The sequence below is a fragment of the Humulus lupulus genome, chromosome 2, assembly GCF_963169125.1.
Source record: "Humulus lupulus chromosome 2, drHumLupu1.1, whole genome shotgun sequence".
NCBI classification, from domain to species: Eukaryota; Viridiplantae; Streptophyta; class Magnoliopsida; order Rosales; family Cannabaceae; genus Humulus; species Humulus lupulus.
Genome location: NC_084794.1, coordinates 116018890 through 116030875, shown reverse-complemented (window position 1 = coordinate 116030875; position 11986 = coordinate 116018890). Strand labels below are relative to the sequence as shown.

General features: G+C 33.9%; 2 protein-coding genes across 2 annotated transcripts; both read left to right on the top strand.

The window, feature by feature from the left end:
* Nucleotides 1–1745: 1745 nt before the first annotated feature.
* On the top strand, nt 1746–2876 carry LOC133814646 (uncharacterized). Its single transcript, XM_062247580.1, has one exon. It carries the CDS (start codon nt 1746–1748, stop codon nt 2874–2876), a length of 1131 nt encoding a protein of 376 aa, XP_062103564.1.
* A 1981-nt stretch (nt 2877–4857) lies between these two features.
* LOC133814644 (uncharacterized) lies at nt 4858–6916 on the top strand. The gene is made up of 7 exons (XM_062247579.1): nt 4858–4871; nt 5069–5402; nt 5488–5718; nt 5800–5892; nt 5970–6086; nt 6171–6644; nt 6734–6916. The coding sequence occupies exons 1-7, from the start codon at nt 4858–4860 to the stop codon at nt 6914–6916; spliced, it is 1446 nt and encodes a 481-aa protein (XP_062103563.1).
* Nucleotides 6917–11986: the final 5070 nt, after the last annotated feature.

Sequence of the window (11986 nt, the reverse complement as noted above, 5' to 3'; positions counted from 1 at the left end):
CTTCTAAATCTGCAACATCAAATCTGGTAGTACAGAACGTGTGAGTTGTGCATATTGAAAAAGAATAAAGCTATGTTGCAAAATGAATATATATATATATATGGATATAGCTTATGGATGCTTTGGTACGTTTGTTTACATGCATGTTAAGTCATGATATAGCTTTATGTTCAAGTTATAATTAATTAATTATAAGCTTTGAAACTTTATAATCAATAGTATTACTAGTATATATGCTCTTTCATGAGTCTCCTTTTCGCATCTATAAATAGCAAAAACACAGGATTTGAATGGTTAAAGTAAGAACTAGAAGAAGAAAACAACACTCATACATACATAATATATATATATATATATATTATACATATTAGAAAGAGGGAGAGAGATGGGCAGGGTGACATCTTGCGTGGCTAACAAATTGGCCTTCCTTCCTCCAAATAAAATTTTACTATTTTGATTTATTTTCATATATACTTGATAGTTTTGAGGAAAAGTCAGAGAATTGAAAGTCTTCAAATAAAATTTAATTTATTTGCACTGTCTTTCTTTCTTTCTTTCTTTCTTTATTTTTTATGTTTCTTTTTTGGGCTGCGATATGTGTATCTTCTTCGATAATATTAATTGATTTGATTATTTATAGTATATAACAATATAATACACACATAATTAGAAACTAATAAATCATATAAATTTATATAATATTTTGAGGCATGTGGAATCAGATCAATATAATCTTATTAGCTGGCTTGTAAACAAATGAATATGTACATAACTTAGCTGTATAGTCACGTTCGCCATTATATATCCCATATTATGATTCTAATTTTTATTACAAAATAATACATATTATGTATTTTTTTTGGATTTCTATTTTGATTAATTTTACTATTTATTATTTAATTTTGGTGTGTGTATGTAATTTTGTTTTGATTTATAATCACCAATGACCTTAATTTTTATTTGTCTAGTAATCTTTAAGGTATTAATTTAATTTTGTAGGTTTTGGGTACAAATATTTGCAAGGATCATTGCCAAATGAATTAATTTGTTTGATTATTATTAATTGCAAGAGGTACGTATGTTCTCTTATTTTTTTTTATAAATATTATTATAAAAATGTTAGAGGAGTTTGAATATCTTAAATATTCATCCATAGTGAAGTAGGTTCTGAGATTAAAAATGTGTGTTGCGGTGATAATGGAAGGTTGAGAACTTGTGTGTTTTAGTGAAGTAGTTTCTGGGAAATCTATTTGTGTGCTGCGGAGATATAAGGAAGAAATTTATTGTGTGTTGTTTGAATTGCTTGATTCTCTATTGACAGATGGTTAGGTTACTATTACAAGTGAAATGTTGCCCAAATTCATCTAGAATTATGTTTTATTTTCTTATATTTAAATTATGTTGTGCTTGCATTGTTCTTGTTTGATTGGTATAGGGAAGCTCTGTCAAAATTTGAGTTAAAAAGATAGTGTATTAATAGGAATATGACAACACTAAAAATTTGTTATGGGAATTTTCTACGTGCAGGAGGATTTTAGTCCAATTTTAGGGAAACCTCTGTCGAATTTTTTCTAGAAAATGGACAAGAGTTGGATAACAAAGGACAGACTTTCAAAAGAGTATGAAGAGCGAGTCGACAGCTTTATTAAGTTAGCCTTAGAAAATACAACAGATCCTTCCAGAGTTCATTGTCCCTGTAGAAAATGTTCAAATTTGAAAAAAATAGACATAATGGAGATAAAGAGATGGTGAGAGATGCAGATGAACATTTTGTTGATAAGCCTGAAGAATTTTTGAAATTTTTAGAAGATGCGGAGAAACCAATATTCTCAGGGGCACCTTTGTCAAAATTGGTTGTTTTAGTAAAACTATACAACTTAAAAGCTGGTAGTGGTTGGAGTGACACAAGTTTCACAAAGTTATTAACTTTATTAAAAGAAATTTTACCAAAAGACAATGAATTGCCTTCCTCGCTTTATGAAGCAAAAAAAACATTGTGCACATTAGGAATGGAGTATAGCAAGATTCACGCTTGTCCAAATGATTGCATTCTATATCGAAATCAATATGAGAGTGCAACTGAGTGCCCTGTATGTAAAACATCTAGATGGAAAAAAAATAAGAACAACAAAGAATGTAAGAAAGGGATTCCAGCAAAAGTATTGTGGTATTTGCCGCCAATACCTAGGTTTATACGTTTGTTTCGAAATCCTGAACATGCCGAAAGTCTGCGATGGCATGAGGATGGAAGGATCAAAGATGACAAATTGCGCCATCCAGCTGATTCCCCAGCTTGGAAAGAGGTGGATGAACTATGGCCTCAAATAAGAGAAGATCCTAGAAACCTTCGACTTGGTCTTTCTGCTGATGGCATCAATCCATTCAGCAATATGAGCTCATCTTACAGTTGTTGGCCAATGATTCTATGTATTTACAATCTTCCTCCTTTGTTGTGTATGAAAAGAAGATTCACAATGTTAACTTTGTTGATATCAGGTCCCAAGCAACCCGGAAATGATATAGATATCTATTTAGCACCATTGATAGATGACTTGAAGGTGTTGTGGAACGGAATTGATTGTTATGATTCTTTTAAAAAAGAAAATTTTATACTTAGAGGTGTACTCTTATGGACAATCAATGATTTTCCTGCTTATGGTAATTTATCAGGATGTTTTGTGAAAGGATATAAAGGATGTCCAATATGCGGTGAACAAACAAGCGCCACAAGATTAGAACATTGTAGGAAGATGTGTTATATGGGTCATAGAAGGTTTCTACCAGAAAAGCATTATTACCGAAAGCAAAAATTAGCATTTAATGGTGAGCAAGAGTTGCGAGAAGCGCCTACACCAATGACTGGAGAAGCTATCTAAGAAGAGATTCATTTTGTTGAAAATAAATTTGGTAAGCCTGTGGAAAAGGTCGATGAAAATGTAGAGACAAAGGGGAAAAAGAAAGGCAAATGTAAAACAAACATCAAACGAAAGCGCAATAAGAAAGACCAATTAGCCGAAGATTCAAAGAATACTACATGTTGGAAAAAGAAGTCAATTTTCTTTGAATTGGAGTATTGGAGACATTTGTTAGTAAGACATAATCTTGACGTCATGCACATTGAGAAAAACATATGTGATAGTTTGATCGGAACCTTACTTAATATTCCTGAGAAAACTAAGGACAGTATCTCTGCTCGTAAAGACCTTGTGTTAATGTCTGAATCAAAAAAAGATTTGGCACCTGAAACAGGTGAAAGAAGAACATATTTACCTCCTGCTTGTTACACCTTGAAGAAAGATGAGAAGCGTAAACTTTGTGAAACTTTGGCAAATGTTAAGGTTCCAGATGGGTATTCATCAAATATTCGTAATTTAGTATCTTTGAAAGATTGTAGACTAATCAGTCTTAAATCTCATGATTGTCATGTATTAATGCAACAGTTACTTCCAATTGCTATTCGGGGATCACTAGACAAACATGTTAGAAATGCTATAATACGAATGTGTTTGTTTTTTAATGCCATATGTTGTAAGGTTGTTGATGTGTCTAAGTTAGACAAGATTCAAATAGAAATTGCCAAGACCTTGTGCTTATTTGAGCAATACTTTCCTCCATCTTTTTTTGATATCATGGTTCATTTGGCGGTGCATCTTGTTAGAGAAGTAAAACTATGTGGGCCTGTATGTTTTCGTTGGATGTATCCATTTGAAAGATTGATGAAAGTTTACAAAGGTTATGTTAGAAATCGAAATCGTCCAGAGGGTTGTATAGTTGAGGCTTACATAGCAGAAGAAGCGGTTGAATTTTGTACTGAGTATATTACTGATGCAGAAGCGATTGGTATTCCCAGAAAGACAATGAGTGAAGATGTTATTGGAAGAGGCATCAACAATGGAAGGCTCACCTTAATCAAAAAAGAAGACTAGGATGTTGCTCATTGAAATGTTCTAGAGAATACAATTGAAGTTCAAGCTTACATAGAGTAAGTATTAATATAATGTGAAATGATATCTTAGCAATGATTTATTGTCATAATAACAATATTCTTAATTTCAAAGAACACTTGGAATATCTTCATCGTGAGAATCGAAGTAAATCAAGAAAGTGGATTCAAGATTACCACCATCGAACTTTTCATCAATGGTTTCGTGATAGGGTAGCTTATTATAATTACTTCATTATAATTATACTTAGATTTTAAAAATAACTATTTCAAAATCTATAATTTATTTTACATTATGCAGATTCAATCTGAATTGAGTATGGAGTTTCACAAAGTATCTGAAAACTTAAGATGGATTTCATTAGGTCCGACTACAATGGCAATTAAGCATGATGGATTTGTCGTAAATGGTTATAGATTTAGTACAAAAGCTTGTGATGATGTTAGAGTGACACAAAATAGCAGTGTATGTATTGTTGCAAAAACTCTTCAATTTGCTTCAGCTCGTGATAAGAAACCATTTTATGGAGATATGAAATTTTATGGAGTCATTGAAGAAATATGGGAGCTTGATTATCGTGATTTTAGGATGGCAATGTTTAAATGCAATTGGGTAGAAGACAAGTATGTTATATCAGATGAGTTAGGATGTACTTTAGTGGATCTCAATAAAATAAGCCATAAGGAAGAATCATTTATATTAGCAAGTCAAGCAAAACAAGTATTCTATATTCAAGATCCATCAGATTCAATATGGTCAATTGTACTTGCATCACAACCAAAATTCATAGGTGATGATGATGATGATGATTATGAGATTGGCGAACTTCAAACTTTTGAGAAAGAAATTGGAGATATCAATGAATTTGAGAGAATTGAATCAATAGTTGGACCATATGTTCGAAGAGATTGTGATGGAATTTGGATTGTAAGTTTGTATTTAAAATATATTTTCTTTTATCATTAGCACACTTGGTGCGTAATTGAGACTAAAAGCCTTAATAACAAGAGATCCTAGGTTCGAACCTTCGAACCTGAGTCTCACCCTAGTGGCTTTGTATTTAAAATATTCTTATCAATTGTTTATTTTATGTACTAATCTTTATACTTGTTTTTTCTTAATAGGATCATGGACCATCATGAAGAGCATTCCGAAGAGGAACTTAAAGACAATGCAGACGAAGGTATCAATTTAGAAGAGGCTGGTAATGAAGATCTTACAACAAAGAAGAAGAAAAGTAGGCAGACTAAGGGGATAGTGCGATTGGAAAAAATAATTGCTGACAAGATCAAAGAGATTAAGATAAATTTAAGGTTTAACAAGAGAGGGCAATCAATTGGAACTCCGGAGAGAGCGTTACAATGCTATTTGGGGATGCAAGCAAAGTCAATGGTGTCAATTACATATGATAATTGGCATGATGTTCCTGCTGCAACTTTAGAGAATATTTGGAAAGATGTAAATGTAAGGTTTATAGATTGAAGGTAATCTTTTAAACTTGTATATTATTATTTACACTGACTTGTATTGTTAAACTTTGTAGCTAGCTTTTCATCTTAATGAGGGAATGAGAAAGGAAGTGATGAGTTCAGTAGGCATCAAGTGGAGGGCATTCAAAACATTTTTGACTAGAAGATTTGTAGCTCCTTACCTTAACAACCAAGATTTATTGGAAGCAAATCCCACTGCATTAGATGTGCCTCCAAAAAGATATAACATTCCTGAGGAGGAATGGAAAAACTTCGTCACCAAAAGAAAAAGTAAAGAATTTCAAGTAAGTGTACAATACTAAGTTTCAATTTTTTTTATTCATATATTAATTTATTGAAAAGTTAAATTATTCCAATTGAATTAGGAATTTAGTAAAAAACAAAAAGAGAGGCGTGCTGCTTTGGAGTATCCTCATCGTTCATCACGACACAGTTATAAAGAAATAGAAATTGACCTTGTAAGTGAGCTTTTACTATTGATTTTAATTTTTGTAGTGGTTTAATATATAACTAATTGAGTTTTATTTTGTTATAGCAAACTAAACTAGGCACAGATGAGCCAATAGATCGATCTATACTTTGGAAGGAGGCAAGGAAAGATGCATCAGGAAATTATGTAAATGAACGTGACAAGCTTATAGGAGATGCCACTGTATGTTGTAAACTATGTGAACTTGGATTTTTTTTTATCCTTCATTATATTGTATTACTAAATTTATGAAATTAAATATTGCAGGATGACCTTCTAGATAAGAGAAATGAGGGGACACTTGTAGAAGTTGGGACAAACGATATATTGACACAAGTGTTAGGAACAAATGAGCATCCTGGTAGAGTAAGAGGCCAAAGTTGTGGAGTTACACAAAGAGACTACTTTTTGAAGCCAGCAGGAGGTTTTAGTGGACTTCAACAATATCAATTTCAATTTCAGCAACACCAATCACAAAAATACTTAGATGACTTTAAAAAGTTAGAACAATCCTTTGAGCAAAGACTACGTAGTCAAGCTGAACAATTTGAAGTAGAACGAAAACGAGAAAGAGAAGAACGAGAACAAGAACGAGAGTTATTTTTGACAAAGTTTACAGAATTAGCAAACAAAATTTCATCATTAAAAGGAAGTGAAGTGAGTTTGCCTACGATAGTTTCACGAACAAGTGAGACCCCTACGCCAATGGAGGTGGTAAATGAGTCTTTAGTTTCATCAAAGGTATTTTATTCTTCACCTATTCATATTATTATTTTAGAAAATATCTATTATAACATAAATATTATTTTGTCCTCGTCTTGAGCTTGTAGGATAATCAGAAGTCTAGATTATTGACAGAAAATGGTGATACTGTTGCTATTGGACAAATAATGGCAACAAGCGGAAAAATTCATTGTGTTGACTTAAGAAAGGGTAACTATCGTGTGCAAGTGGATGAATGCTGCAATGATGAGCTAAACTTATTTTTCCTATTGGAGATGCGATTTCTTTAGTACGTCATGCTGTCGGCCACTATGTTGAGTGGCCATCTCATCTGATCATTCCTTACGATTCCGATTTGGTAAGACATTGACAAGAAACTATATTTAGTGATTAAATTATTTTTCATGACTAACATGTGTTACTTTCATGTTGAAGCTACCTAAGAAGACAAAGAAGCAAAAAAAGAATGGTTCACCAATACCTAATGCCCCAATGACACAAGAGAAATCTCATCCTTCCCAAAAACTTCCTAGTCAAAATGAAGTAGTGTCAATTAAAGCTAGTGTCCCGATACTCTTCAAGATTCCTAGTGGGGTTCCTCGCTTTCTCAAGTGTCTATTAACTACCGTGAAGTATGTGGAGCCAAGTTTCATGATCAAAATTACGATGGATTTTGAGATATTCGGCCATGAGAATGATTTATATATCTCACAAGAAGATATAGTCCATGTTGGCTTAATGGAAGAGATTGGAGCATCATGTGTATCGTTATATATCAGGTATCAAAGATTTTTAAAATAATTATAAGTTTGTTCATAACTTATTTTATAAATTTAACAGAGATATATTTTTTATGTAGGACTTTATACTTCTAATTAGTGAAAAGAGAGATCAGTCACTTTTTTCGTTTTGTTGAGCCAATTTGGTTATCAAATGTTGGATCCACTGAAGAAGAACGAGTTGAATGGGTATCAAAGCGTATGCTTGATTCAAATCCGGGTCAGATGTGGTTGTTGCCATATCATAAGGGGTAAGTTTTTTACTTTTAGTATTTTGTTAGTGAATATATATAATATTAATAATGAAATATTTTTGTGTTTTTGTTAGAAAGCATTGGATGCTTATAATAATTGATTTTGATCGCCAATTGTGCTATTTCCTGGATTCTCTTCACAATTTTCCACCAGATGAAATCAAATCTCTCATTTCTCGGTAAAAATCTAACCAATTAACTGCATACTCTTTAATTCATTTAAAATTAAGAACATCTAAATGTTTATGTTATTATTATTTAGTGTCTTTCAACATTTACGCACAAATAATGCAAAAACTAAGGAAGTCGCTTGGAGAACAGTTAAGTGTCCTCGTCAACCATTACAATCAGTACAATGTGGGTACTATGTTATGAGGATGATGAAGGACTTCGTGACAAATGAGTTTTCAATGCGTTGGCTAACTAGTAATGTAAGTGAAAATATTCATAATTAAAGTTCTAGCTTTACCTTAAGATTAAATATATTAATTCAACTCATGCAATGAATTTTGTTTTAGTGTGGCGGTAAGAACTATTACACAAAGGATGAGATCAATGAAGTACGTGAAGAATGGGCACAATGCGTCATGGATTTGATGAGTACTACATAGGTCCACTCACTTTTGTTAACTTAGACTTTTAATGAGATATACTTACAATGTTAACTTAGACTTTCTTGAAGATATACACACTTTGGTTGCCTAACTATAGTTTACAATGCTTATGTGAGTCATTTTGTAATTAACTTAAGACTCGTTATTTTAGATACTTAGTTCAAATTCTAGTATTTTATATTATTGTGATAAATGTTTTGTTTTGTTCAGTTTGTTTGTATAAAAAAACATGATTTGTTTTGGACATAATACACTTTTTAAGAGAAAAAAAACACCATAAGTCGGTTCTACTAAAACTGACAAAAGATGTCTACACCATAAGTCGGCTGTGAACTGACATATCATGTTTTACACCAGAGGTCGGTGTACAACCGACCTACCATGTCTTACACCAGAGGTCAGTTTGCAACCGACGTACCATGTCTTACACCAGATGTCGGTTTTCCGCCGACGTACCATGTCTTACACCAGATGTCGGTTTGGCGCCAACTGACCTACCATGTTTTTACATCATAAGTCACTGCATGGGAAGTCAGTTCCCAACCGACTTATGAACATTCAGATGTCAGTTTTTAACCGACTTATCATGTAATTTTTGTAGTAGTGACAATACCGATGGCCTCCTAGCTCCTCCATTCAATAACCCTACTTATAAGGTATGGCAAGCTGAAAGTTCCATTGTTCTTGCTTGGCTAATAAATTAGTCGCAGGTATCTTTTCTTCAAAACTGCAAAAGAAGTATGGGATGCTGCTAGAAAAATGTACTCTGACCTTGGGAATACCTCTCAAATATTTGAGATTCGCACCAAACTCAAAGAAAACAAACAAGGTACTCAGACTGTGACTCAATATTTTTCCGATTTACAAAAGTTATGGTAGGAACTCAATCTCTATTTGGAGACCACACCATTGTGTAGTGCATGCAGTATGATACAGCGACAAAATTTGGAAAAAGAAAGGGTGTATGAGTTTCTTACAGGGTTGAACAACAACCTTGATGAGGTTCGAGGAAGCATCATCAGTCACTCTCCTCTCCTTGATACTGGAGAAGCTTTTTCTGAGGTGCGTCGTGAAGAGGCACGACGCCAAGTCATGCTTACCTCTTCAGATCCCCAATCTCTGGAAAGATCAACGCTTGCTGCCAAATCTGGTTCACGTGAAAAATTCAATCCTGATCGAAGGCCAAACCGTAAGGGAGAAATACCTTGGTGTAATCATTGTCAACGCCATGGACATAGTCATTCTACATGTTGGGAAATTCATGGAAAACCAGCCAACTGGACTCCTCGGCGTTACAGTGACAATAAGGCATACCAAACTCAGACACAAGCAACCAATGACACCCCATCCGACACCACTCAAGGAACCACTTCATTCCCATTCAGTAAGGAACAAGTTGCTCATTTATATACTCTTCTGAATCAGTCAGCTCCCAATAATTCCAATGGCTCTGGATCTCATAATTCATCGTGCTCTGTTGTACACTCTGGTAATTTCTCTTCTACTATGAAATTTTTTCAAACACCATTGATAATTGATTCAGGTGCTTCTGATCACATGACTGGTTTGTTTCACTTGTTTGAGTCCTACTCTCCATGTTCTAGTAATTCAAGTGTCAAGATTGTCGATGGCACTCTTTCTCCAATCGCAGGAATTAGTAAAATTAAATTGTCAAATGACTTAACTATGAATTCAGTCCTTCATGTTTCTTCCTTGCACTTCAATTTAATATTTGTTAGTAAGTTAACTACTAATAATAGTTGTCTTGCTAAAAAAATTTCCAGTTCTTGTCAATTTCAGGAACTATCCTCGGGGAGGACGATTGGCAATGCTAGGATTCATGATGGCCTTTATTTCTTTGAAGATCATCAACAAATAAAACAACAGCCTAGTTTATCTTTAAGTTTATCTCATTCTGTTTCTACTTTCAATTATGTTTCTGTTTCAAATATAGACAAAATTATGTTATGGCATTATCTCCTTGGACATCCAAGTATTTCATATTTAAAACATTTGTTTCCTGCTTTGGTTTTAAATAATAAAATTGAGTCTTTCCAATGTAATATTTGTCAATTTGCTAAACATACTTAGACTGTCTTTCCTCAGAAACATTATTTACCAACCAGTCCTTTCTCGTTAATTCATAGCAATCTATGGGGACCTTCCAAAGTCACTACTTGCAATGGTCATCAATGGTTCATCACATTCATCGATGATCACACACGTCTCGCTTGGGTATATCTAATCAAACACAAGTCTGAAACTCATAGTGTATTTCATAATTTTCATCAGATGATTCAATCACAATTTCAAACATCTATACGTATATTACGCACAGACAATGGCACAGAGTATTTTAATTCTGTCTTGGGACCCTATCTTTCCCAAAAAGGAATCATTCATCAAAGTTCTTGTGTCAATACCCCTCAACAGAATGGTATGGCTGAGCGAAAAAATCGTCATCTCTTAGAAGTGGCCCAGTCCCTAATTTTCACTATGCACGTTCCTAAGTATTTTTTGGGAGATGCCATTCTCACTACTGCCTATCTTATTAATCGCCTTCCTAGTCGGCCTCTTCAATTTAGGACACCCCATGTTGTTCTCCATTCATCCTATCCTCATATTTCCTCCAACGCTCTTCCTGTTAAAACATTTAGGTGTACAGGCTTTGTTCATGTTCATCCTCGAGATCGCACTAAACTTGATCCAAGAGCGATTAAAACTATCTTTCTTGGTTATTCTCCCACTCAGAAAGGCTATAGGTGTTATTATCCACTCACAAAAAAATCTTACGTCTCTCGAGATGTCACATTTTTTGAAGACACTCCTTACTTCTCTCCCACTTCACTTCACGGGGAAAAAACACTCACAATGAAGCTCAATGGTCGTGGGGTTTAGAAGTTCCTCTCAATTCCTCTATACAGTTCCCAGACTCAACAAAACAATCAGCTGACTTAAAATCTCAAGATCTTGCTCCATCTTCTGACTCAGATTCTAAGTCACAAAGACTTGTTCCATCCTCAGAGTCATTTGAAATAGATATACATCCACAAAATCAACAGGAGCTACGTGTTTATTCTAGGCGACAAAGAAATAACCACATCATGAATCCGCACAGTCAAGAGACCAATCCAGTGGTAGATTCTACTTTCCAAGATGTGTCAGGTGATTTCCCCTCAAACACTATTTCTGACCTAGACATTCCTATAGCATTATGAAAAGGAACTAGGTCTTGCCTTAAATATCCTATCTCCATGTTTATTTCCTATTCAAATTTGTCATCTTCTTTTAAATCTTTTACTTCTAGCTTGTCAGAAATTGCTATTCCTAGAAATATAGATGAAGCACTTGAAATTTTTGAATGGAGAACAGCCGTCAATGAAGAGATGAGAGCTCTTAAACAAACTGAGACTTGGGAATTAGTAGAATTACCACCTAAGAAAAGAGTGGTAAGATGCAAATAGTTGTTCACAGTCAAGTATAATGCGAATGGATCTATCGTTTACACAAACCTATGGAATTGACTACACCGAAACTTTCGCTCCTGTTGCAAAACTCAACACTATTAGAGTCTTACTTTCATTAGCAGCCAACCTAGATTAGGAGTTACACCAACTAGATATAAAAAAAAATGCCTTCTTAAATGGTGAACTAGAAGAAGAAGTCAACATGGTTCAACCCCCTGTATTTGAAGAAAAATCTCCCAAGATTGT